This window comes from Panthera uncia, unplaced genomic scaffold (genome assembly GCF_023721935.1).
Source record: "Panthera uncia isolate 11264 unplaced genomic scaffold, Puncia_PCG_1.0 HiC_scaffold_1538, whole genome shotgun sequence".
Lineage (NCBI taxonomy): Eukaryota > Metazoa > Chordata > Mammalia > Carnivora > Felidae > Panthera > Panthera uncia.
In genome coordinates, this window is record NW_026058182.1 from 24,828 (window position 1) to 52,553 (window position 27,726).

A 27,726-nucleotide genomic window follows, 5' to 3' on the forward strand; every position below is an offset into this window, starting at 1 on the left:
CTGTGATCTCAGTGTCTGAAACTGTAGACTTTTAGAAAATATTTATAGCATATTGGAAACTAGTCACTGATCAGGGTCCTGTTATTTTTAAAGCAAATCCGGAGAATATGAAATTTGAGTTAAGTTAAAATTGAATGCTAAAATGTCATCAAAGATAATTAACTGCATACCATATTATGTAAGTTTTTAAGAGAAGAGGGTGGAGGAAATGATTATCTCTTTTGTTAGTAGAGGCATTTTGAAGTTAATAGAGATATTTGGTAATAGAGCCTTGAAAATAAGCTGAATGAATGGAAACGTAAGACATTCAAGGAGATAGTGAGGCCACGCCCACATCTTACTAAGGAGACAGTTTAGCATAGTGGTGAGAAGTTGGGAATTCAGGAGTTAATTTGCCTGAGTCTCAAACCCAATTCTATCACCTGTTCAACCACATGATCTTGCAAATCATTTAGTTTCTCCGTGCCAAGGTTGTATCTATGTCCTAGTGTCAAGGATTAAATACAATAATGCATGTAAAGCATCTAAAGTGATATGTGGCACATAATAAATGCTCTATTAATACTAGCTACTGTTATTCAAAGTAGCCTGGCCAAAACAAACTGCAACATAAAACTGCAACCAAACTCCAGTTTGGCTGTTACAGACATGGATGAAACATGCCCATTTCACTGGTTTAGAGATAGGTCTCTGTCATTAAGCGGTCAATGGGAACAACATGCTACGGTTCTTTTTCTTCACATAGTTCTTTGCCAACTTACTGCCATAATCATTAATGTAAGCTGGGGTGGGTAGTGAGCATTGCACAGCAAAGATCTTTGAACAGTCCTTTAGGTGCCTATCTTAAGAAGCTAATTAGAGAGCTCTGCTTTGTCCCTATCAGTCTGGAGCCCAAACATTTGTCATAGTAAAAACTTCCATTACCTTGCCGTAATAAAATGAGGTCATTTACATGAACTTCATTATTGAAAACTCATTTCCCACATACATCATCAGTCATTATTCAGAGATATAAATTTCACAAATGGAATCAACAACCTAATGAAGATAGTATTGCTTGTATAGCAAACTACACCATGTCCTTTAATCTGAAAAATAGGGAAAATCCCTAGATAACAGATGACATTATATCTTTTTTATATGCAGTTCATGATAAGTAGACTGCGACTTAGCTATTTTTGACACTGATACTTCTGAAACAAGAGTCTCACATGGGAGAGAATATGTTACACGTCTTAGAAACTGAAGTTATAGCTACACCAGTATATTTCATAAGGGGAATTCTTACCAGCAAGAAGAAAGGATGGGAATATAAATGTTCCACTGTTCCATATTATTCTTATATGCGTGTCTCAGGTTATAGTCTTGTATGTGTGGTTATATTCTTTCCATGTCCGCAGAGTCACGATCCCATTCTGCAATAAAGGTGTTGTTTTTAAGCTACCAGCTTATTCAGCACATATTGTATCTCAAGCTTTATGTGTATGTGCTTTATGTAGGCTACCTCATTGAATTCTCAAAACAGTTCTGTAAGAAGGTACTTTTATCCACCTTCTTTTTTTTGTTTTGTTTTGTTTTTTTTAATTTTTTTTTAACGTTTATTTATTTTTGAGACAGAGACAGAGCATGAACGGGGGAGGGTCAGAGAGAGAGGGAGACACAGAATCTGAAACAGGCTCCAGGCTCTGAGCAGTCAGCACAGAGCCCGACGCGGGGCTCGAACTCACGGACCGCGAGATCGTGACCTGAGCCAAAGTCGGACGCTTAACCGACTGAGCCACCCAGGCACCCCACTTTTATCCACCTTCTGCTAGTGAGTGGGGAAAAAAGGCTCTGGATTATAGAGCCTTGTGGACTTGAGATGCAGACCCTGAAAGGCTATGCCCTTCCAGACTGTGCAGGACTGCATGTCAGAGAGTGAGGTCTTCAGAACTGGTCAGGAGGAGGACCACAAACTACTGAAGCAGTTCACAGTCTACTTTCTAGTGCTTTGGTTGTATGGAAATAAAACTTCCGAACAGTATAAGGTACAAAATTATCAGGAAGTACTACAATATTTGTCACATTACCTATAAATACATAGATACATAAAGAAGATAGAAGCTAACACATGTTGTAATATAACAATATTCCATCCCCATAAGCATTTATGAGTTTGATGAAGCCACTATTTATGTATAAGATTGTGGTGATCACACATTTGATTTCACTGAAGACTGTGTCATGAACACACAAAACACTTTTTTTTTTCCATCTCACTTTGGTACACATATCTCTGGGGAAGAAACTGCATCATATGCAAAACAATTGTGTTCAAGGTACTTATATCCCTATACAGGGGTGTTTTAAAGGGACTGATGGTAGGGAGTTATCAATGGGTTTCCTAAGGTACTTTCTGAGGACCTAGGATGTATTTTCAAGGGTAAGCCATTATCATTATACATGGGCTCATTACATAAGTGTCCTAGAAGCTAGTCACCCATCTTTTGCTCTATTGAAGAAAATCAAGAAGTTAGAACATATAATCACATGTGACTTCCTGTAACAAGTCTCAAGATTAGTGATTCTCACCCTGAGCTGTGTGGTAGAATCAGCTGCATTTGTGACAAGGGTACCAAGATAGTTCAGCTGGGAAAGAATAACCTTTTCAATAAATGTTACTGGGATAACTGGATATCCACATGTGAAAGGATGAAATTGGATCCCTACCTCACAGCATACACAAAAATTCACTTAAAATGGGTCAGAGACCTAAGTGTAAGAGCTAAAACTATAATGCTCTCAGAAGAAAATGTAGAAGTAAATCTCTGCGACCCTGGATTAAGCCCTGGTTTCATAGATAAAACACCAAAAGCAACAAAAGGAAAAATAGATAAGTTGGAACACATCAAAAATTTTGAACCTTTGTTCTGCAAATGATACTATCAAGAAAGCAAAAAAACAAAAAAACAAAACAAAACAAAAAAAAACAACCCAGAGACTTGGAGAGAACATTAACAAATCACATATCTGATAAGGGACTTGCATCCAGAATATATCCAGAATATATACAACCCAGTTACAAATTATAAAAAGACAATCCAATTTAAAAATGAGCAAAGTATCTGAATAGACATTTCTCCAAAGAAGCTATACAAATAGTCGATATCCACATGAAAAGGAAAATGTAAATCAAAACCACAGTGAGATACCACTTCATACTAAGATGGCGATAATCAAAAAGACAGACATTAACAAGCGATACTGAGGATGTGGACAAATTGGAATGCTCATACCAGGCTGGTGAGAGTGTAAATGGCACAGCTGCTTTGGAAAACAGTTTGGCAGGTCGTTAAATGTTAAATATAGAATTACCATATGATCCAGCAAGTCCAGTCCTAGATATATATGCAAGAGAAATGACAACAAGGGTCCATACAAAAACTTGTACATGAGCAGCCATAACAGGATTATTCATAATAGCCAAAAAGTGGACCGAATGTCCATCAGCTGATGGGTGGATAAAGAAAACATGTTATATCCGTACAATGAAATATTATTCAGCCATTTAAAGGAATGAAGTACTTGATAAATGTTACAACATGGATGAACCTTGAAAACATTACACTTAGTTAAAGAAGCTAGTCACATAAGACCACATATTCTATGATCCCATTTCTATAAAATGTCTGGAATAGGCACATCTGAAGGAACGCTACAGATTAGTGATTGCCTAGGGCTTCTGCGAGGGTACATAATTTTTATTTAGTAGGGGAAAAAAATAAAATTCGATTTTGTTTTATTAGATGTTATTTTATAATTCTGAATACTCTAAAAATATTTAACCGTACACTTTATTTTTTTTTATGTTTATTTATTTTGAGAAAGAGAGTGAGAGAGAGAAAGAGAGCATGGGGGAAGGGCAGAGAGAGAGGAGAGAGAGAATGCCAAGCAGGCTCCGCCCTGTTAGCACAGAGCCTATTGCAGGGCTCAAGCTCACAAACAGTGAGATCATGACCTGAGCTAAAATCAAGAGTGGGATGCTTAACCGACTGAGCCACCCAGGCACCCCCAACTGAACACTTTAAATGGGTGAATTGTATGATTTGTAAATTATATTTTAATAAAGCTAATTTAAAACAAATTACTTTTATGAATCTGCATGCCCAGGCTGAAGCACATGTCAATGAGATCACGCTCTTTTGGTGGAACTCATGCATCAGTATGTTTTAAAGCTTCCCAGGTGATTGCATTGTGTAGCCAGGGTCAAGAACCATCGCTCTAGAATCAGGTCTAAACTAAATGAATTTCTAATTTAGGAAACGCTGAAGGAGTTCCAGTCCTGTGTAACAGGGCTCCAAGGGACTTTCTCCAATCTTGCTACTCAAAGTGTGGTCCTCAGACCAGCAACAACCGTACTACCCGGGAACCTGCTAGAAATGCAGATTCCTGGCCCCACCTGCTCAAATAAATCAGATCCACCGTTTAACAGGATCTCCTAGGGATCTGCATGTACATTAATGTTTGAATAGCTCTGTTCCAGAGCAGTGGTCGCAACCCGGTGCCTCTCGGTTGCACACTGGAATCAGCTAGGAGTTCAAAAAAGTACTGATGCCTGGGTTCTGCCCCACAGTGATCTTTCTGGTTACGAGATGTAGTCGGAGCATCTGGATGTGAAAGCTCCTCAGGTAATTCTTTACTTTTATTTATTTTTGACAGAGAGAGAGAGAGAGACACAGGTAGAGCACGAGTTGGAGAGGGGCAGAGAGAGGGAGACACAGAATGAGAAGCAGCCCCAGGCTCTCAGCTGTCAGCACAGAGCCTGACATGGGGCTCAAACCCACGAACCACGAGTTCATGACCTGAGCGAAAGTCTGGCACTTTTCTGACTGAGCCACCCAGGGGCCCCGCTCCTCGGGTAATTCTAACGTGAGATAAAGTGAGAATAACTTCAGTTACAATACTGTTCGGAGACATTTAATGGTGAAGAGAAGATATGATGGTTAAAGGTAAAATAAATACATAAATATGTGGAAAAACTGCATAAAAAAGTAGAGGTTATTGGTGACAAAAATTTCCAGAGGCGCAGAGAAGAAAGGATGGCACTATGACGGCAGTGCAAGAGGTTTGCCCTAAAAATACGCAGGAAGAGGAAAAGATAAAAAAAGAAAAGCCTAAGCATTTTTCTCTCCAGGTACAGGAGTGAGATCTTTTATATGATTATTAGAGACCACTCAACTTTAGATGATCAAGGATTTGTGAGCCTTTAAGAGTATTTTAAACTGCACTGAAAACACGTGCCTGCTCATTGAACTTTCCTCTCTTTTAATCTAAAAAGAGAATGTCCGTTTATTAATCCAGTGGTAGAGATTTTTCTCCCAGTAACCAGAGCGCTGGAGTCCAGTTTCTTGGTTCTGGGGAAACCGAGTTCCTCCTGGGAGCTGAGCCGAGTCAGGGAGGTGTTTATTCTTCCTTCCAGGCATCGTCATTATTGGGCTACACCTCTATAATGACCAGTAGTTCTGTGCCCTTTGCTGGTCACTTGAGAATCATGACTCTAAACTATTCCCTATGCAATACTATGGAGCTTGCAGGGCTGGTCTTTGAGATCCCTGTTTATCACCCGACTCCCCAACACCCCTCACCTGCCGGGTTCTCCTGTGTTCTTCTCCGGAGGCTTGAGTCCCCTTCTCCCATCCAGCATCAGTGTGCTGTGCCCTGGTCTCCCCTGCAGTGAGCCACACGGTTTCTGTGCCTTCCCGAGTGGATGTGTGTATGTGTATATGTGTGTGCATAATCACTTTCGTGCAACTGTACCGGTAACTTAGTGCGGCATAGCTGTTAAAGGAAACCCACAGTCCCTCCCTCTCTCCCTACCCCCTTCTTTCCTTCTCCCTCTTCTTCCCCCCCCCCCCCCCCCGCCTTTTCTTCCTCCATCTTCTCTCCTCCCCATCCTCCTTTCCTCTCCTCCCCTCCTTCTCAGGCATTAAGACCCTGCACCCATTATTGAAACAAAGCCTTTAGTGTCGAGATTTGAGAACCCAGTGACTCTAAACCCATTATTGTGTTTTCTCCGTTTTGGTAAAAGCAATCCTGTTCTTAAATGTGCATGGGAATTCTCAGACTCCTGAGAGGGAATTACATGATCAATCGTTGTGATGACTACATTGCAAGCAGGTAGAATACAATCACATTCCAAAAGTTAACATGTTTAAATATTACATGTATGTCCTAGTTTGGATAGTTTTTCCTGTCTTTAAAATCCTGTAAAATACCTGAGTTTTCCCCCTTGTTACGCTTTTAAATGTGTTTGTGGGGCCTTAGAAATTTTTAGAAATTATATACTACTTTTAAAAAATCTTAAAAATTTCCCAATTATCATAATACATACTAGTTATAAAAATTAAAAGTCCTGATAACCTCACTCCACCCATCCATCCCCCCCCAGTTAACAGTTTGGTGTGTATTTTTTTTTCATATTCCCATAATTACTTCCCATGTAGGTATGTATCTTTTTAAAAATCCACCTGGAGATATTTCTAAAATCCATCATTTCCCAAAAGGCTAGCCCCAGGGAATTAGTACATGAACTTGTCTGGGCTTTTAATTTATATTTTGAGGGGGAGTAATCCAAGATTTATGGTATTTTACTCAGTCGCTAAATGTACATTTGATTTCTTTGGTTTATTTAATAAATTTCTTGGAGTGACTAAGGGTGTTTGATCACTGTTTTATTCACTGATCACATACTGTCTTCTTGCCTCATATCCGTAACCACATCCTTTTCAAAATATTCCAATGACTACATTTTAAAAAGTAGTATCATAACATGCTCAAGAGAATTGGTTGTTTTTTGTTTGGGTTTTGTTGTTGTTTTTGTTCCTATTTGCATCATGGTGATTCTGCCTGTGGAGATTTTTCCAGGACCTAATCCGTCACCAGGATTACTCACAAACTCAGGTATTCCAAACGTCATCTCTTCTTTTTAGTTTCCTTATTTTGAAATATCTGTGACTCTTCTGAGTAATGAAAAAAATATGAATGAGTAACATACAGAGAAACTCTTTCTAAAAGTTATTAGAAAAATATCCTTTATTTAACTGTGCCTAATGCTTTGGGGTATTCCAGTGAACTTTGCTTTTAAAGACAAGTGGTTATGTACTAATATCTTGGCCCTGACGTTTTTGGATATTTTTTTGAATTGAATGAATTTTGTTTTGTTTTTAGGTAGTCCAGAAAAATTCTATCTTTATTTTTAAGTCACCTTAAAATTTTAACATGCAGATTTTACTCAGCTAACTGTAAATCTCATCAATAGTATTAACTTTTTCTCAATGATAAGACTTTATAAAATGCATCCATTCTGATTTCCCCTCCTGACTTACTTGCTATTATTATCCAGATTTTAACTCTATTTACTTTGAACCCACAAATTAGACATCATCATTATCATCATCATCATCATTATCCTGTTTAGATTTTCTCATGTTTACCATTTTCTTTGCTAATCGTGCTTATTTGCATTCAGAGTTTCTGGAATCAAACTCTAGTTCCTATCATTTTGGACTGGTTGACAGTCTCCAGGACAATCAGATAGTTAGTTGCCTCAGGAAGAAAATGAGAAAAGTCCTGGGAAATAGCCCCCTCTCCCCAGCAACCCTGCCTCTGGTGCCTGCGGGACTAGAGGCATCCCTGTGTATTTCCCTCCCAGTCTCTAATTGGTGTGTTTTATGGAGTGGAGAACAAGGAAATCTTATAGAATACTGAAGTTAAAAGCACTCACTTTGAAGAGCTGTCCTTTATTCTGAGATCATATTCTTCCTACCTTTTTGGCTGTTAAAATCGTCTTTATTTCATAAAATAATGCTGATGGTAGTTGAAACTTGGGGTTTTCTTAATTAATTAAATTTTGCTAAAAAATATTTTTTTTTACTTGGCAAATACACAATTCTATGTTCCTTGAAATCCTAAGCCATTGCTGCTGATAGCTACCTGTGATTTGGGGGTGTGGCTATTGGGCTGCCTGAAACCATGTCCTCTTGGTTACATCAGGGACCTTAGTGATTATTCAGTTGTATACAAAGCCTACAGTGTTAACAAGTAGTACTTTGCAACCTTTTATTGGGTTCTCAAATAGTCCTCTCCCCACAGTTGAAATTGCATCTAACAACTTCTTACATAAGGCTGAGTACATACTAGCAAATGTCCTGGGTGCATCATGCACTCCCCACATACATCTGGTGGTGTTAATACTCTCATTTTTTTGAGAACACCATTTTGAGAGTCACATGATCTACGATTTGACCAATAACTTTGTGCCTTCCTTACTTGTAACATAAGGGGTTGGTCTGTGATCCCCAAGTTTCTGTTCACCACTAATGTAGGTTGTGATAGTAGTATTGATGCTGCTATCCTGGCAGATGTTATTTCCGCGTCTGCCTGTGAATGGTCAGCGTGAAGCCTACACAGAACAACTTGGGTTCTCATTGCCCCTCTGTAAGGAACGGCCGCGTATAAATACAGCCACATCGTTCATTGCAAAGGGTCACAGGAGTCTTTAATTTTTTTTTTAATCTTTTATTTTATTTTTGAGAGAGAGAGAGAGAGAGAATGAGCAAGCAGAGGAGGGGCAGAGAGAGAGAGAGGGAGACACAGAATCCGAAGCAGGCTTCAGGCTCCCAGCTGTCAGCACGGAGCCCGATGCGGGCCTCGAACTCACGAACCGTGAGATCATGACCTGAGCCGAAGTTGGACGTTTAACCGACTGAGCCACCCAGGTGCCCCAAGGGTAACAGGACTCTTATTTTTTAATTGTCATAGTACTTGACACTGAAAGTCTTATCAGATGTTCATCATTGCTATCATGGGGACAAATGATGAATTGAAGACGCACCAACTGCAGATTTTAGAGATCTCTGAATGCATGACAAAGTTGTTAATTGGCAGGTTTGTTATTTCCTGTAGTGCAAGAAAGGGAAATATTAAAAATCATCATATTGATTTGAGAGAGGAAATTAATGTGTCCTAAAAAATTCTCTTCTAGTGAAGGAAGCCCATCCCCCAGAAAGGAGCTGCTGCATAATATCGACCCAAACTTTGTGGATATTTCACCGTGTGAGTACCTTGTTTATTGCTACTAAACTGAATCCCTTTGGCTCACGAACACAGTTTTACTGCCTGGTTTGTCTCTAGCCTAACGTTCTCCTTTGCCACTTGAGTTTGCTGACAGGGTAAACAGTTCTCCATAACACCTGCTGTACTGATCACATCGTGGCTTCAGTGGCACAGGGGGTAAATTCTGTTCTTGGCTCTGCCTATTACTAGCTATGTGATCTTCCAGCCATTTCATCTCCCTGCCTCAGCTTTTCCTGAGGGTCCTAGAGGCTCCTGCTCACTGTGGGAGTCATGTTATTGTTGTTGCCTTTTTCTCACCTGAGAGTTCCAGAGCCTTCTTCCAGGAAACCCAAGGTCAAATAAGCTACCACATCATCTGATGGAGCTGGCCAGCTGCTACCCAGCACCTGCTGCATCACACAGGTGTGACTCACCCAGCAATCCTGGAAGTAATTTAGCTTGATTCTGGCTACTGCCAAGATTAAGCCATAGGTAGCCCCATTGATTCTGCAGGGAAGGAAGCCATTTGTGCTCTCAGGTCACTACAGTTTGTAACAGTGCTGTGTAAATGCCATGCTAGTGGCCCTGAGGACCCAAGCTTAGTGAGTTTGGGCCTGGAAAGCCTTAACTCTTAGGCCCTTTGTCCAGCCTCCATCATAAAGCCTGGTGTCTTCAGAAAATAATGCTCCTCCATTTCTTTCATTCATTGTACATTCGCCTCCTTTCTAGGTATACTGCCACCCCCTTTATTCGTTCCTTCCTTCAGGCTCTCCTTACTTCTTTGTCCTCTCCAGTCTGTGTCACAGCCTGGCACAGGGTTTCCTTGCTTGGACAGCAACCCCACAGTAACTCTGTCCACGGGCATCCGCGGCCCCACTCTCCCACCTGCCACTCCTTGCCCTGCTAGACGCTTGCCTTTTCTAAGGAGGCAGATCGTCCTATTTTTGTCTTGAAAATGCTTTTCTCTGTGGCTGAAACACCTTACCCTGCCCTCCCACAGGTTCTCCTCATTCCTTAAAACTCAATAGAAACGTCCCATCTATGTGAACACTCCTTGGAGCCCCAGAAAGTCCTTCCTCAGCATCCCTTTGTACATATCTGTGTGTAAATCCTTCATCGAATTCTCTTATACTGTGCCTTCATTTCCCACTAAGCTGAGAGCTCCTGGAAGTCAAGCTCTGTGGCTGATTCATCTTTTCATCCTCATAAGTTAACATGAATACCCAGCACTGGGTAGGCCCTTGGTAATAATTTCGTGATGACTAATGGAGGGGCGTTGGGATAGCATTAGGACCAGAGTAGAAGCATTAGACTTGGAAAGGAAAGGGCCTGAGGCAGTATGGAGAAATTGGAGTCACTTATGTCCCTGGGAGAGACAAGGGTACTTCTATGTCCATATGGTAGCCACTAGCCATTTGTGGCCATTGAACATTTGAAATGTGGCTAATTGTGGATTGAGATGTGCTAAAGTATAAAATACATATCAGATTCTGAGGATTTAGTATTAAAAAATGTGAAATATATCATAAAATATATTTACTAGTTGAAATGGCAATATTTTGGATATGTTGAGTTAAATACATTATTATTAATTCCACCTCTTTCCTTTTCCTGTGGTTAATAGAGAATGTAGAATTACATATGAATTTGCATTATATTTCTGTTAGTCTACAAGGATTGTTCTAGAAGGTGCTAGGAAGTGATTTGATCAGCAGTGTGAGAGGAGCAGAGACTCCCATGACTAGTTACTAAGAACCCAACATCCATGGTTTTTAACCTTTTCTCTGCCCCAGCACAGCAAAGGGGTGTGACACGTTATAGTCCATAACTGGCTCACGGGAGCAGTGATTCTTTTTTATTTATTTATTTTTTAAATATTTTTTTTTAACATTTATTTATTTTTGAGACAGAGCATGAACGGGGGAGGGTCAGAGAGAGGGAGACACAGAATCTGAAACAGGCTCCAGGCTCCGAGCTGTCAGCACAGAGCCTGACGCGGGGCTCGAACCCACGAACTGTGAGATCATGACCTGAGCCGAGGTCGGCCGCTCAACTGACTAAGCCACCCAGGCGCCCCACGAGAGCAGTGATTCTTGACCAGTGAGATCAGAATCTCTCGCAAGAAGGGAAGAGAGGGGAGGCAGGAAGGGTTTTTAAGACTTGTAGGTAATTTAACACACTGAGAAACCCAGTATGAAGACCAAGGATGTGCTGAGTATGCTGCACACATTGTAATAGTTGCCACTGTCCTTAACCAACTATGTTCCATCTACAGAAGAAAAGCCTTAAGCCCCCTCCACTCGCCAAGCTGAATTTTTCTTAGCAGCAGAAATGGGGGCGTAGGTTGTATGTTTCTGGGTAAGTCGGTTGTAATGCTGCCTGCGGCAGGTTCTTAGTACGTACAACCCGCTGTGGATCTGCTACCTCCCCTAAAGTGCCGCAGCTAAATCACAGCATGGCACAAGGTTTCTCCAGTGTAAAAGTTGAGAAGGCATGGAAATCAGAAGAGAGAATCATCTTAGTTTTGCCACCCATCGATTCTAGGGCCTTGAGCAAGTCCCTCCACTTTTCCTGGACTCAGTTTCCCACATATTAAGTGATGGACTTATGAAGACCCTTTACTGCTGTCACAAAGTCAGGGACATTTTCTGGCCTTCTGCTGCTCCCACCCCCCTTCCTTAAAGCCCCCTCCAGGCCTCCCTGTTGGCCTGCCCTGCCAACTAGGAACTCCTGCCTGTCATGAGGGACATTGTCTGGTGCTGGCATCGACGTGGAACCACATTCACCGTTGGTCCACAGAAACGGGGTGCTCACTTCTGTCTCTGCCTGCCAGTGGCCAAGTGCCACTCCTCCTCGTACATGGACAACACCATGGGCTTTTCTCCCCAGTTTTTATATTCATTTCAATCTACCTTGCAGCAGAAGTTGAAAAAAGGAGAGCTATCTTTGGGGTCCTGCTCCTTTATGGGAGGATGAAACAAGCTCATTGCCTTTTCTATGCAACTAATTGGGGGGATTAAATCCATCTATAAGAAAATATGTATTTATAGGACAACCAAGTCTTCAAATTTACACATTCTTTTTTTCCAAAGTTTATTTACTTATTTTTGAGAGAGACAGAGACAGCATGAGTGGGGGAGAGGCAGAGAGATAGATAGAGAGAGAGAGAGAGAGAGAGAGAGAGAGAGAGAGAGAGAGAGAGAATCCCAAGCAGGATCCACACTGTCACCACAGAGCCCGGTGCGGGGCTCAAACTCACGAAACTGTGAGATCATGACCTGAGCCAAAACCAAGAGTTGGACGCTTAACCGACTGAGCCACCCAGGCGCCCCAAATCCTACTTATAGGGTATGTTTCATGAATATGTTCTAGAGGCTTTGTGGAATAAGATCATACAGCAGCCGATCTAGAATTTATGTGAAAGGTTAACGATTGAGTCAATGTTATCACAGAGCCATTTCTTTGGTTTCTAACCCCAGCACTTCCCAGATTGTTTGTCCTTCCTTATAGCACAAGAGGGTGGTGTTCTACCTCTCCTTCCCAAACGCCACTTAGTTCACCAGTCTCCTCAGCTGTCAAGTGAACATTGAATTAAAATGTCTGAAGTTCCTTCCAGCTTCAACATTCTTCGGGTCTCTAAACAGGATCTCAAAGGGGCAAAGCCCCTGACTCAGTCTCTCTCCTTTTCCACCCTGTGCTCATTGATAAGCAGTAACATAGCCAAAGGCATGGTTGTAAAAGAGATGAATACAAGTGAAAATGTTAGAAACATTAGAAGCGCTGAAGTAATTTGTCGGCACCTGTGTGGCTCAGTCGGTTGAGCATCCAACTCTTGATTTTGGCTCCTCTGTCTTCCTCCCATCCCCCACTCATGCATGTGCTCTCTCGTTGTCTCTAAAATAAAAAAAAAAAAAAAGGAAAGATGAGAAACAAAATCAGCGCTCGAGTAATTTGAATTATAGGATTTTGTTATTACCACATCCTGCCCACTTTTTTGATCCCTGTTGTAAAACATCACTGCATCAATTTACTTACCCATCTGCTCTCTCCCCTTTAGTGGGTCTTGTTGGGGGTTGTGGACCAATATCCCCTCCTATGATGAATCAGAGAAACAGGCATTAGACATTTCTCAGGGGAGCCCTGCCTTCTATGTAGTACCAGATCCCCTGAGAAGCTGGCCTGTTGGGGTTTAGCAGCTATACTCCCTCCCTCTTATTCTAAGGTGCCCCCAAGGCCCTTCCTACTGGTGGAGTTGGGGCACTTTTCATGGACACATACCCTTGGTACTTTTTGAGTTAGGTGTTAATAACAAAGATATTCCCAAAAGACTGGGACACAGACATAAACACATACTAGAGTTCATAGGATTTCTCATAGACCAGGAGATTCTGTGGTAAAGCATAAATAGTCTCAACGAACCACAGGTCACACTCGTTAGGCTGGCTACCATCAAAAGAAAAAAAAAGGAAGGAAGACAAATAACAAGTGTTGGTGAGGATGTGGAGAAATTTGGACACTTATGCACTACTGGTGGGAATGTTGGTGGGACGGTAGAATGCTGTTAAACACTTATGTACTGTTGGTGGGAATGTAAAATGGGAACGCACAGTTGGTGGCATGAAAGGGTGAACAAAATGCAGTACACACATAAGTGGAATATCAGCCTTAAAAAGGACAGAAATTCTGGCACATGCTACAACACGGATGAACCTTAAGAACATTTGTAGAATGAGCCAGTCACCAAAAGACAAATACTGCATGCTTCCACTTATATGAGGTAACTATGTAGTCAAAATTATAGAGACAGAAAGTGGAATGGTGGCTGCCAGGGGCTGGAGGAGGCGAGATGGGGCTTAGTGCCTAATGGGTGTAGTTTCAGTTTTGCAAGATGAAAAGAGTTGTGTGGTTGGGAGTGGGGTGATGGTGGCTCAACAACGTGAATGTACTTAATGCCACTCAGCTGTCCATTTAAAAGTAGTTAAATGGTAAGTTTTATATATTTTTTAAAAATATAGTTTTTAGTGTTTTTATTTATTTTTGAGAGAGAGAGAGCACACACAAGAGTGGGTTAGGGGCAGAGACAGAGGGGGACAGATGATCCGCAACGGGCTCTGCGCTGACAGCAGCAAGCCCAGCGTGGGGTTCGAGCTCATGAACCGTGAGATCGTGACCTGAGCCAAAGTCGGATGCCCCACTGACTGATCCCCCCAGGCGCCCCCAGAGTTTATATATATATATATATATATTTTTTTTTAACCACAATGAAAAATAAATAGAATGTAAAACAAACAAACAAAAGCATAGAAATTCATGAGGACAGGGTCTGTATCTTTTTCATTTACTGCCATATTCCCAGTGCATAGCATGGAATCTGCCATGATAGTGATTTCTCAATAAATACTTGTTAATGAGTGATCATAGATCAACAGGCTAAAGTCATTGTCTTACTGTCGTTTAGCATTTCCTGAACCTAAAAGTACCTCCAGATGGCAATTCACACCCGCCTTTTCATCCCTGAACTTGCATCCTACGTTTTGTTCCTAAATAAAAATAGTTTAATTACCGTTAAAGAAGTGGCTTGTGACCATTAACATGATCATATACAGACGTCTGAAGCTACTTATCCAGTTTATAAATGTTCACCCTCACCCTTCCCCTGCATTGAAAATATCAGCCAGAAGAGAGATGATGTGGGATTTTCCCTGCCTTTCTTCAGTCCTTTCCCTGGACCTCCTTGCTAGACAAATACATATATTAATAAAGTCCCTGCCTCTGTGTGCAGCTCAGCCTGACTTCCCCTCTGAGTCCAGGGAGCTGCCTCTCCTGGCTGTTCTCTTTGTGTTCCCTTTCTGGCAAGTTCCCTGTCATTGTTTCATTGACCACTGTCCTCTCAGTGCCCCAATTTGGCTCTGCTTTTATCTCTACCTCGCCCCCCACCCCAGGGCCAGTATCGGACGTGTGGGCTGTATTCGCTTTCCTGTGTGCTTTGAGGAAACATTTTATTCATCTTTAGAGGCTTTGTTGTAAGGTAACCTTGGACAGACCTGTGTTGGTCTGTCCAGATAGTACCTTTTAATCCTCCCAAGACTCAGGGTCCTTCTCGAGCAGTCAGGGTAGTCAGTGGGGGAAACCTGTGTGAGCTCGAGGGACAGGGATGATGCTGTTTAAGCTGATTTACAAAAAGCTGGGAAACATCCACGGTGCTAGGGAGCAGCCATGATTCCAAGTCAGGGCCTGAGCTCCTGTGGGTGCGAGCCCAGCTCTACGTGCTTGTGAGGAGCTCCACACTCCCTTAGGTTCCAGCCATAGTGCCCCAGACCACGAGGGGAAATAATTCAAAGGCATTCATTTGCCTGATAGAGAATATATACACCCATCCTACAGGCACCAGGCTTGACATGGGCTGTTCTGAAGTTAATGAGCCCACCCCGTCTGAGACCACCAGCTCACCTGGGAAGTCAGACGTGGCTTCCTGCGCATCCTTAGAATTCTCACCTACATCTGGTCGCACAGTGTATACCTATATACCTGACAGACGTGCACACACATAAAGCCCTCAGATTCTTCTGGTAGAAGCTTGATCATAGATGAAGGGCACTGACAGATGTTAGCGTTTTCCACACCACCAAAGGCCAAGTCTTCAAAGTGATTCCATACAGCTTTATTACTATTTCGTTTAAAAGGCCTCCTTTCTTTAAAGGTTATAATGAGATGTTATTTCTGCTCTTGATTACAGAGTGCAAGAACAGTCTTTCCCTCCCTCCCTCTCACACACTCATTTTCTGTGGTAAAATTGGCAAATCTATACTTGAGTTCTAAGAGTTGTCCAGGTTTGCCTGCCTCGAGCTCCTCCCCATGTCCTCCTTGGAGCAACCTTCAGTCCATTTCTGAGATTATTTATTTAGCAGGTGTGACGAGCTAGGTACTGATGTACACACTGGAGGTCAGTTAGACTTTAAGTTTTGTTAGAAGCTGTCTGGGAGAGGCTGTGGACACAGCTTCCGACTTCCCTGCTTGACGGCTGTCGGTGGTCCCCCACTGCCCACAGCCACGCGCAGACTCCTCAGCCTGTGGGCTGCAACCTCCATCATTCAGCTGACGTGATGTGGGCTGCAACCTCCATCATTCAGCTGACGTGACCCCTCAGGACCGTTGCCCTGTCCGCCTCCAGCCACTGTCATCTTCCTGTGTTTTTCTGATGCTCCTCTAGGGACTAGTTCACATCCCTTCTCCTCCATGAAACTCTGTCTGACCCCTCCACACCTGAGTCCCTCGAGCTTCTCTGGAGCACCCTAGGACACTGAGCTCTCGCTCCCTCATTCCAGTTATTTGTATTTGTGTCTTTTCCCCAACCAGAGCCATAAGTTCCAAGGAGGACAAGATTTTACCTATAGCTCTCTCAGTCTGTTTTGTTGTGGAGATTTGTACACACTGAAACAATGCGTGCTAAGAAATTAACCAGTGAAGTTGATTATCACTCATTCATTTAAATAGAATAAATCTAGCAAGAGCAATAATATCATATGTTATTATCAAAGCACTTTCATTCTTCCTGGCGTATTTGCGAAGTGGCAATCCAGAAGCAACCTTCTGCCTTTCAGGCTGAAATGTGATCCTGAGCAGAGGAAGAAAAGTTAGGTGGGCTGCATGAGGCCCACCACCTCTCCCTTAGGAGAGTGTTCATCATTGCATAGGATACCAGAAATTAGAAGGCATTCAGTTCACCCACCCTCTTTATAACTAGGAAGGAGACGCTGAGTCATTGGTCACACAGAGCTGATAAGTAACAGACCTGAAATGCACAGCGTTCCAGGTTCAGGCCTCACACAACAGTCACGTCCTACTAATTTCAGGAGTCTCTTTGTTTTCTGTTTTGCACGGGATTTGGGCGAAAGGGATGCCCAGATCTGTGTTTCAGTCATCTTACTCAAATAACAGCATGTCAGTGGAACATTACACACACAAGTGTGGCTAGAAAAATGGACACAACCGTGACACTAGTCTTGCACTTTCATGTACAACCAGCCTGTGTGCATGACTCCAGCTTCTGTTTGTAAAGCTAGTTATGTAAGTGCTGCAGTGCCTTGTAGTAATTACACTGCAGGATGGTGGTGGGATGAGAGAGAGGGGTGTAGGGACAGGGCGTGTAGCCTACTGGAACACACAGAGTTCCGAGGTGTCCAGAAGTCTGGGTTAGAATTGCAGCTTTGACTTAGTTCCCATAAGCCTGTGGATAAGTTCTTTGAGTTTCCCATTTCATCGCCTCTAAATTGAGGACGATTAAATCTGTGTCCTATAAATATGTCTCGAAAACAGTTAATGGCGATTATATTCTGGCTGCTGGGATTGGGAGGGGGCATATGTGTACTTTTTTTAGATGTATTTCTCCCATTTCAAATTCTAGTAATGAGCACATATAACTTCCATAATCAGGAATAAAGCTGTAAAGATTTACTTTTCTAAACCAGTCAGGAGGGTTCTTGTGAGACTGTCCTATCTGGAAAGCTGCTGGGTCTTCAGTGAGTGGGAATTGGGGCCACACCAGTGTCCTTGACCCCCATGCCCACCTGTACCATGGTGGGGAAGCTGCTGTGTGACCCTTCTCCACCACCACCAGCCGCGAGCCCCTGACTGCCTCTGCTGGGACTCTTTCTCTCTGCTGAATATAGGAGCACATTTTGCAGCTTGACACAAAGTTGGCAAAATTTTGTGTCTTCTCTACATGCCACTATTTGTCTGTAGGGACTCATCAGATTTTCCTTGGTGTGGGTTGGTATATGCCCTCAGTCGCAGAGCCTAAACTCAGATATCTTTGCTCCTTTTTAATTTTCAAAGACTTTTCTTCTGCCTCCTTCACTTTGGGGAGCATTAAAATGTGTTTGGATGCTGAAGGCAGTCCCACAAGCCTTGTATCCCATCCACCCCACTTCACACAGTGCATCTCAAGTAACATACATCAAACCTTTGCTGTTAACACTTGGTGCTGGCGTCCTGGCTTTCATCCTGAGAAAATAAATAAACCACACCAAACCCACAGCCCTTTAAAAACACTAATTAATCCTCACCACAGGCCTGGACTACACAGCAATGGCAAATCCCACTGCCCCAATTTTATGTTTGGAGAAATCAGAGTAAGCAACTTTTTTTAAGGGTTCCCAGGGCTGGATAACAGAAGCTGACTTGAAGGGTTAGGGCTGGCCCTGCCTCCTGGGGAAGGGCATGTGGCCAGGGCCAGCTGCCTCGCTGAATTCCCTCCTGCACAACACCATGTGGTTACTTGCCCAGAACTCTATTTACACATCAGCCTTTATTTTTTCCCCCGGGGTTACAATGATGCCAAATCCTCTCATTTCCAACTGACCACTTATTTATTTGCTTACTTTTCTTTAATTCTGGTAGAGCCTAGAAATTTTACTTAACGGCTTCCAAGAGTAGCTGGATCAAAAGGGTTGATCAAAGGGCTAGGCTGATCTTGACACCCCACACAAAATAGACGACCCTTCACATAGTCCTTTTCAGATATGGCGGCTCTGCCCCCCACCCTCCACACTGAAACCTACTCAGTACCCAGGTCTGTTCAAGATTTGAGGATGTCCGGGGGCACCTGGGTGGCTCCCTTTGTTAAGTATGCGGCTTCAGCTCAGGTCATGATCTCACGGTGCATGAGTTCGAGCCCCGTGTCGGGCTCTGTGCTGACAGCTCAAAGCCTGGAGCCTGCTTTGGATTCTGTCTCTCTCTGTCTCTGTCCCTCTCCCTCTCTCTCTTTCTGCCCCTCCCTCTCTGGCACTTTCTCTCACTCTCTCTCTGTCTCAAAAATGAATAAGTATAAAATAGTTTTTTTAAATAAACACTAAAAATATATACTTTTTTAAAATTTGAGGATGTCCACACTCCCCCTTTTCTCTCCCAGTCTAGACCTGACATCTTCCTACCTCACTTCCCCAATCTTACAATCTGTAAGGTAAATGCATATGCCTTTCTTCAAACCATGAAAGTTTGGAAAACCAAAACCTCACTAAATTTTGTGGGACATATCCAATGGACTTAAAGTGTAGTAAGTCCCTTTTCTAAATATTTACTAATCTGGTCTCTTTTTCATCTTTTGGTTAATATTCTCATGATACATCTTTGTCAACCTTTTTACTTTCAATCTCTCTGAATTTTAAGTGTTTTAAGTATGTCCTTTTCTAAGGAGCATGTACCTATTTTCTTTTCTTTAATCCAGTCTAACAAACTTCAGCCCTGTATGAGTATATGAGAGTTTCAGGGCCTTTAGGGTGCTTCTGTATAAGCCTGAAATTAAACTTTTAAAAACATTTCTGGGAAGAAAGCTGAGTACCTGGTCTACCTTAAGCAATCCATAATGTGAGATGTTGGTAATCAGGCATTTATAGACTGAGCCTGTTACCTCTGGCAGCAAATACCTAGGGAAAGAATACATGGCCCCTGCTTCTGAAGAGCCTTAGGATGAGAGGAAAAACTGTATGCCCAGGAAGTGATATTAACACAGTAGTAAAACAAAGTAGCAACAAATGATAAGTGATGTAAATTGAATACATAAGCACTCAGGAGAAACAAAGAAATGATGAGAGGCATTTGGGGGTGATTAGGATAGATTTCCTCGAAAAGTATAGTTTAAAATTTCCCGTTATTTTAATAACTTTGGTTTTATCTTTCTTGATTTAAATGTGAATGAAGGAAAATAATATTTAACACTGTATTAATTTTCTGTGGCTGCTGGAACAAGTTACCATAAACTCAGTGACTTAACACCACACACATTCACGTTACAGTCCTGTAGGTTCAAAGTCTGACATGGATCTCACGGGACAAAAATCCAGGGTGTTGGCAGGGCCGCATTCCTTCCTGGGGGATTTAAGGGAGAATCCATGTCCTTGCCTTTTCCAGCCTGGAGCGGCTGCCCACATTATTTGGCCCATGCCTCCTTCCTCCATCTTCAAAGCCAGCAATGGAGGGCTGAGTCCTTCTCGTAGCCTTGCTTCTGTTATCATGCCTCCTCTGACCTCTTCCACTTTTAATCTTTTAAATTTTTTTAAAGTTTATTTATTTATTTAGAGCAAGTGGAGAGGGGCAGAGGAAGAGAGAGAGAGAGAGAGAGAGAGAGAGAGAGAGAGAAAGAATCCCAAGCAGGCTCCACACTGGCAGCACGGGGCTCCATGCGGGGCTCAAACCTACAAACCATGAGATCACGAGCTGAGCCAAAATCAAGAGTTGGATGCTTAACTGACCGAGCCACCCAGGTGCCCCATAATAGTTCTATTTTTAATTTTTTGAGGACCCTTCATGCTACTTTCCATAGTGGGTATGCCAATTCACATTACCAACAGTGCACAAGGGTTCCCTTTTCTCCACAGTGTCACCATCACTCTTTTCTTTTTGATCCTCTGCCTATTTTTTCATTGGATTTTTTTCTCTTGAGTGGTATGTGTTCCTTTTGGGTATTAACTCCTTATCAGATGTATGGTTTGCAAATATTTTCTCCCATTCTATAGGTCTGTTGATTTTGTTTTCTTTTGCTGTACACAAGCTTTTTAGTATGATGTAGTTTCACTAGACTATTTTTGCCTTTGTGGCTTGTGTTTTTGGTGTCATATCCAAAAAATCAATGCCAAGAAGTTTTTTTGTCCATTTCGAGTTGGGTTTTGTGTATGGTATAAGATAAGGGTACAATTTCATCTTTTGCATGCGGGTATTCAGTTTTTCCAGCACCATTTGTTGAAGAGACTGTCCTTTCCCCCATGTGTGTTCTTGGGTTTATTTCTGGGCTTTTTGTTCCGTTGGCCATATGTCTGCTTTTATACTAGTAATTATTTACTTCCTTTGTTTTTTTCCTGCTCTTTTTCTAAGTTGAAATTCAAACTTTATGAACATTTTTCCAGAGCAAAGTGGTCTTTTTTTTTTTAACTTAGATATTTTTTAATATTATTTTTTTGAGAGAGAGAGAGAGAGAGAAAGAGACAGAGCATGAGCAGGGGAGGGGCAAAGAGAGAGGGAGACACAGAATCCAAAGCAGTCTCCAGGCTCTGAGCTGTCACCACAGAGCCCGACACGGGGCTCGAACTCATGAACCGTGAGATTATGACTTGAGCCAAAGTCAGACACTCAACCGACTGAGCCACCCAGGAACCCCATCACAGTAGTCTTTTTTTAAAAGTGTGTGGTGGTAGTTTTTAAAATTTGCCTGAAAGCCCATTTTATCTGATTTAAATCTAGGAATACCAGCTCTCTTTTTCATCTTTTGGTTAATATTCTGATGATACATCTTTGTCAACCTTTTTACTTCCAATCTCTCTGAATTTTAAGTGTTTTAAGTATGTTCTTTTCGAAGGAGCATGCACCTATTTTCTTTTCTTTAATCCAGTCTAACAAACTTCAGCCCTGTATGAGTATATGAGAGTTTCAGTTACTCTGCTTTCTTACCAACATTTAACATTGGTAGTCTTTTTAATTCTAGCCATGCTATCAGGTATGCAGTGATATGTCATTGTGGTTTTATTTTGTATTTGTTAAATCCTTGAAAACCATTGCTGCTTATATTTTGTCCACTTTTCTAGGCGTTGATGATAGAAAGGTAAACCCAGCCCTTACCACTTGCTAAGTAGCATTCCTCACCTTGTAATTTTCAAAGTTAATTTCTTAACATATACCTAAGGCATTTGAAGAGTTTTTCTTTTAAAAATAAACTTATAGGGGTGCCTGGGTGGCTCAGTCGATTAAGTATCCAACTCTTGATCTCAGCTCAGGTCATGATCTCATGGTTGGTAATTTCAAGCCCTGCATTGGGCTCCATTCTGGCAGTATGGAGCCTGCTTGGGATTCTCTCTCTCCCTCTCTCTCTGCCCTTCGTCCCTCCCCCCACCTCTCTCTCTCAAAATAAATAAATAAACATAAACAAACAAACTGTTTTTGGAAGGAAGGTCTGTTGAGATTTCTTGTTCACCATGCTGCCAGAAATGAGTGTTTACTATGTGGTATAAGTTAGAGAACTAAATTTTTTTAATTTAGTTAATCCCTATTTTCACCATCATGTATTAAATTACTCATTCTTGCTCACTGTCTTAGTCTTAGTTCACAAAAAGTAAAACATGAGACAAAGACTTGAATTTAGTTGGTTTACTTGGGGAATAATCCCAGGGTGCAGGAGTGAAGAACAGATTTAATTGTATATAAATTACATTTAGGCTTCAGTACTTTACTTCCTTTTACAATTTCATCTTGAGATACAAATTTTTACTTTGATTCTTTTTTGTTTGTTTGTTTCGTACATCTTTGAGTTATCTTCTTTTCATGGAAATTTCATGAGTAATATGCTTTCTGAAGCCTTGCATATTTGAGAATATGGCTTTCTGTTATTATTGCCCATAATGACAACTTTGTTGGGTAAATATTCGCGTGGTCTTTTTTTTTTTTTTTTTCCCTTCAAAATTCTGTAGACATTGCTCCTGGTCTCTGACATCTATTGTTGCAGAAAAGTAATCTCAGTATAGCCTGATACTTACTTTGGAGGTATCCAGTTTTTCTTTTCTTGACTAGATAATTATAGTGTTCTGTCTTTGGCATCGATGGTTAGAAAATAGATATAGATACAGATATCTAGATATCCATATGTCACCAGTATTTTGGATTTTATTTCATCAGTTTTTCTTGGTAGAGAGTGAGCACTGCACAATTCAAGATTTTTCATTCCGGGAAAGATTTAATCTGACAGATGTTGGGATTTTTATCTCTGTTCAATTTACTCCTGTCTTTTGGGCAGTAGCACCACTTACATGTATGTTAGATATCCTTTGTCCTTCATACGTTTCTTCTTAATCATTTTTATATCTTTGCCATTTCCCCCCCCACATTTCAGGATGAGTTCCCCTTCACTGATCTTAATTTTTTTTTTATTTTTATTTTATTTTTTTTACAGATCTCATTCTGTGTCCCTTTAATGCTTCCAGTGGCATTTCAAAAGTAATATGGCAGATTTTTTCCTCACTGCCTTTCTATAGGCTTTCCAGCTCTTTTAATTAAAAAAAAAAAAAAAAAGTCAGTTTTATCACTGTATCTTTTGCCTCTTTTGTAGATTTAATATTTCATTGATTGTATTAAGTACATGAAGTTGAGGTCGACAGTTGATTCTTTTTCTTCAGTAAATAGTTCTTAAGTATGCAGTCCCTATACCTCTACAGTGATATGTTCATCTCCTTTTATGTTGTGAAATATTTTCATATTTAGGTGTATTTTATTATGTTCCATGTCCTTAATATTTTATTACTGAGTGTAAATTAGGTGGGTTTTGCTAATAATTGCCTATATTAATTATCTTTGTGTTCCACCTTTCATGCCATTAGAATCATTTCAAATATAAAAGCAGGAGGACTCATTTAGAAAAGATATATAGAACCAGTTCAGTGATCTAATGGCCAGTGGATAAGGAAGAGTGGTCCAATGCAGTGGGCCCTCCTCATAAGGGAAAATAGTGTCTAGGTGGTTTCTTTGTATCCAACGGAGCCATAGATCGGGAGCCAATTTTATGGTCCTTTTGCAGTCAGCTGGATTCTGTTCCAGGTATGCAAGTGACTATGGCCATTTCCTGTCCTGGTGCTTTTGGACCCTGTATTAGGATGGATCCTCCTGCGTGCAGCCTTTTTGTCTAGTGTGCTAGAGATGCCCTTGGACTTCCTGGCGTGGGTGACTCCTAATCTTTTATTTATTTATTTATTTTTAATATTAGAAGAGAAAGCACATGCATGCGGGGCAGAGGGAGAGAGAGAGAATCTTAAGCAGGCTCCATGCTCAATATGGGGCCCGATGCAGGACTGGATCCCACAGACCTGGGATCATGACCTGAGCCAAAATCAAGAGTCAAAATCATGACCTGGGATCATGACCTGAGCCAAAATCAAGAGATGCTCAACTGACTGAGCCACCCAGGTGCCTGGGGTGACTCCTAATCCTCTTGACGCGCAGTAGTCAAAGAGGTTCTCGCCCGAAGGCTTCCTTTCTGTTCTGTCCTGCCCTGATTTCCAAATTATGAATGTTTGTGAAAGTCTGTTAGCAGATCTCTTATTTATTTCTTGGCGCCCATACTATTTTCTCAGGAAAGGAGTTTTTAGTCAGCTCTAGCTTCTTCCTTTAAAATGTCAGGGGTGTTCTTGGGGCGCCTGGGTGGCTCAGTCAGTTGAGCATCTGACTTTAAGTCAGATTAAAGTCGGTTAAGCGTCCGACTTCAGCTCAGGTCACGATCTCGCGGTCCGCGAGTTCGAGCCCCGCGTCGGGCTCTGGGCTGATGGCTCAGAGCCTGGAGCCTGCTTCCGATTCTGTGTCTCACTCTCTCTCTGCCCCTCCCCCGTTCATGCTCTCTCTCTGTCTCAAAAATAAATAAACGTTAAAAAAAAAAAAATTAAAAAAAAAAATGTCAGGGGTGTCCCATACCTGTGCTTATTAGTTGCCCTCTCGCCTAAATAAGCAGTTTTAAAGAGGTTAAATACATGATACAGTAAAGGAGTTGAGAGCAATCACATGGAGAGATATAGAGAAGAAACTAATGTTGACAATGCACTGTATTCTAGACACTGTCTAAGCAAACTCCCACCACTGACACTTAGCCCCTGCCTGCATTACTTTCTTTAGAGCACATATCACCATCTGTCATAATTATATTCTAAATATTTGTTTATCATCTTCCACTCCCATTAAAATAGAAGCTCCACAAGGGCAGACACTTTTGTCTTTTGTATTCATTACTGTACCCAAGTATGTAGAACATGGCATGACAAAAAGCAGTTGTTGAATATATGTCCTGTTTTGTTTTGTTTTGTTTTTTTTGATGTTTGTTTTTTTTTTGAGAGATTGTGCAGGAGAGGGGCTGAGAGAGGAGGGGACAGAGGATCTGAGGCAGGCTCTGTGCTGACAGCAGAGAGCCCAACCCAGGACTTGAACTCACAAAACATGAGATCATAACCTGAGCCGAAGTCAGATCCTCAACCAACTGAGCCACCCAGGCACCCCGAATATATGTCCTTTATTTAAAGGAAAATGAGGGGTGCCTGGGTGGCTCAGTCGGTTGAGTGTCCGACTTTGGCTAAGGTCATGAGTTTGAACCCCACATCAGGCTCTGTGCTGACAGCTTGGAGCCTGGAGCCTGCTTCGGATTCTATGTCTCCCTCTCTCTCTGCCTCTCCCCTGCTTGCCTCCCTCTCTCTCTCTCTCTCTCTCTCTCTCTCTCTCAAAAATAAACATTAAAAAAAATAAAGGAAAATGAACAAAAGGAAAGACTCGGGAAGGCCTTTACCAGATATTTTTTTAATATTTATGTATTTTGAGAGAGAGAGAGAGTGTGCATGCACGTGTGGGAGGGGCAGAGAGGAGAGAGAATCCCAAGCAGGTTCTGCACTGTCAGCACAGAGCCCAACAAGGGGCTCAATCCCATGAACCATGAGGTCATGACGTGAGTCAAGACCAAGAGTCAGCCACTTAACAGACTGAGCCACCCAGGCAACCTAACACATCTTTTCAAAAGAGATCAGACAGATGTCAGAGGTACTTAATTTGTTTGTTTTCTCATTCTAGCACTTTATTGGAGATTGGCTGTGTACATAAATGAAATCAGACCAAAGTAAAAGCATTACTTCCACACAATATTCTGATGTCTGTGCTGTTACATAATTTAATAAGTCCCAAGATGTTTCTGATTTTGGTCAAAAGCTTGAGCAGTCCAGAAATCTCTCTCTATAAATATAGATCATAGCATCTAAACAACCATCATTGTTTTAAGTTAGTTCCAAAACCCCCTGGAAGATCTCTTAAAATCTGTAGCTTAGATTGGCTGCAGTGCTGGTGGGAGGGAATGAAGGGCGTGCACTTTATACCACAGAGCTGATATAGCAGGTACTGGGGTGGGGGGACAGAGCTCCTCAAGTGTGGGGCACACAAGGGCGTGGGGGCTGGAGATCGTGAAAGCTGGCCAGGGAACTCAGCCACCGTGTGTTTTCCCACATTGCTCAACTATCAAAGTGATGAGACTCCAATGCAGAAAGAAGCCCATCACCCCAGGTCCCTTGCGTAGCCAAGAAATGGCAGAGCCCTCCTCCTGATTGTAGACATTCTGGCACAGAGGTCCTGGGAAGTTCTACCCATCTCCCTCCCCTGCCATGCGTAATTCCCTCCAAATTACATAACATGAGGGAGGGGCACCGCAAAGAAAATAACTCTGAGCCAAAGTGCTGCCGGCCCCTTGGAATGAGGATAGGGTGCCTTTGCTTGGTTTGACCGGAGGGGCGCTGGCAAAGGCTCCTCTTCCCCCAGTGTCTCCCTCACCACCTTGAAGTCCACCATCAGTAATTAGGTTGTTTGGCTCTTCAAAGCTTCTCAGCATTCAGCAGTAACCCCTGTGTATCTGTGGTGGGTTTGCTGCTCACAGTCGCAAACAGCTTTAACCTCCACCAAACCATTGGTTCTTACAACCCCATGAGGCAGAAGGGGCAGAGATCACGATCCCCATTTAAAAGAAACCCGGAACCCACAGAATTAGGTCCCTTGACTGAACTCACACAGCTGGCCAGTGGCAAAATCCAAACAAGAGCTCAGATCTCCTGTCACGTGTCAAGCTCCCGAGTTCACACAACAAAGCCTGTCCGTCGCTTTTCTGAGAAGGAAGAGGCTAGGGGAGGGGACACCACCCACATCCCTCACTGCCCCTCTTGGGAGATTCTCAGTCCCATTGAGGACAGAATAAGTTTGCATGTGACAGATAATGATCGCAATGACCAGGCACAGCAATAAGGAGGTCATGATGACCATGATGGCCAGGATGATGAGGACAATGACCCAGATAGCCAGGATGTGCTTGGGGAGCACAGCCTCCATGGGGACCTGGCTGACGGCATCCATGCTACTTCACTCTGAAATGCGTCCTCCAGAATCCTTTCCTGCTGTAGTCTACACACCTGAAAGTCTAGCCGATGCATTTGGGCTGAGGGGCCGGTACTCAGAGCTCTGCTTTGCGGTGTACGTAGTTTAAGATCCATAACAAGCGGCTTCACCAAGTGAGGGTAATAACACCTGTCCAGAGGTACTTGATTTGCAATAGCTAATGTTTGTTCATAAAGTAAGATGTAAAAAACTTAGATTTGGTTTACTTGATGGCTAGTTTAAGAGACTCAAGAGTGCTCGAGTCCAACATGAGTATAAATTTACAGTGACTTATCAGGAAGTCATGATTATTTTGGCAACTTATAAAAATTCATTTCACAGCCTTTCTCTGATAGCATTTTGTAAAAATTTCTTCCATAATTTCTTCCAAAAAATTCGGTACTTACCTGATTTTTAACTCCTTTCTCAAAAGTGAAAATAAGAATAAAAGAGGAAAGAGAGAAATTCAACGCAGGTATCACTCTTGCTTATAATATTTTGCCTGAGATATAAGAGTTATTGGTTATATATCTATTTCATTTAAAGAAAGCTGAGAGTTGGGTTTGGGTTATTTCTTGGACAAGCTAGAATATAGTACTTGATTTCTAACTATTAACAACTAATGTTTAAACATTTTAATGTTAGAAACTAAAAAAAAAGAAAAATCCACACTGTTCCCTTCTTCTAATTTTAACTATTTTCAAAGGCATATAA

The 27,726-nt window shown here is 41.9% G+C and overlaps 1 protein-coding gene and 1 long non-coding RNA gene across 2 annotated transcripts in view; one reads left to right on the forward strand and one right to left on the reverse strand.

Annotated features, from left to right (window-relative positions):
- LOC125917153 (uncharacterized) overlaps nucleotides 1-14,347 on the forward strand; it is a 28,825-nt gene extending 14,478 nt beyond the window's left edge. The window contains exon 2 of the long non-coding RNA XR_007456098.1: nucleotides 9,023-14,347. This is a non-coding gene — a long non-coding RNA (uncharacterized LOC125917153). The remainder of the gene's footprint in view (nucleotides 1-9,022) is intronic.
- A 12,356-nt stretch (nucleotides 14,348-26,703) lies between these two features.
- Nucleotides 26,704-26,991, reverse strand: LOC125917154 (small integral membrane protein 3-like). Its single transcript, XM_049623422.1, has one exon. The coding sequence runs from the start codon at nucleotides 26,989-26,991 to the stop codon at nucleotides 26,704-26,706; it is 288 nt and encodes a 95-aa protein (XP_049479379.1).
- Between the last annotated feature and the right edge of the window lie 735 nt (nucleotides 26,992-27,726).

What these genes read in the sequence shown, in the direction of transcription:
- LOC125917154 (XM_049623422.1), bottom strand. Translation starts at nt 26,991, where the DNA reads ATGGATGCCGTCAGCCAGGTCCCCATGGAGGCTGTGCTCCCCAAGCAC.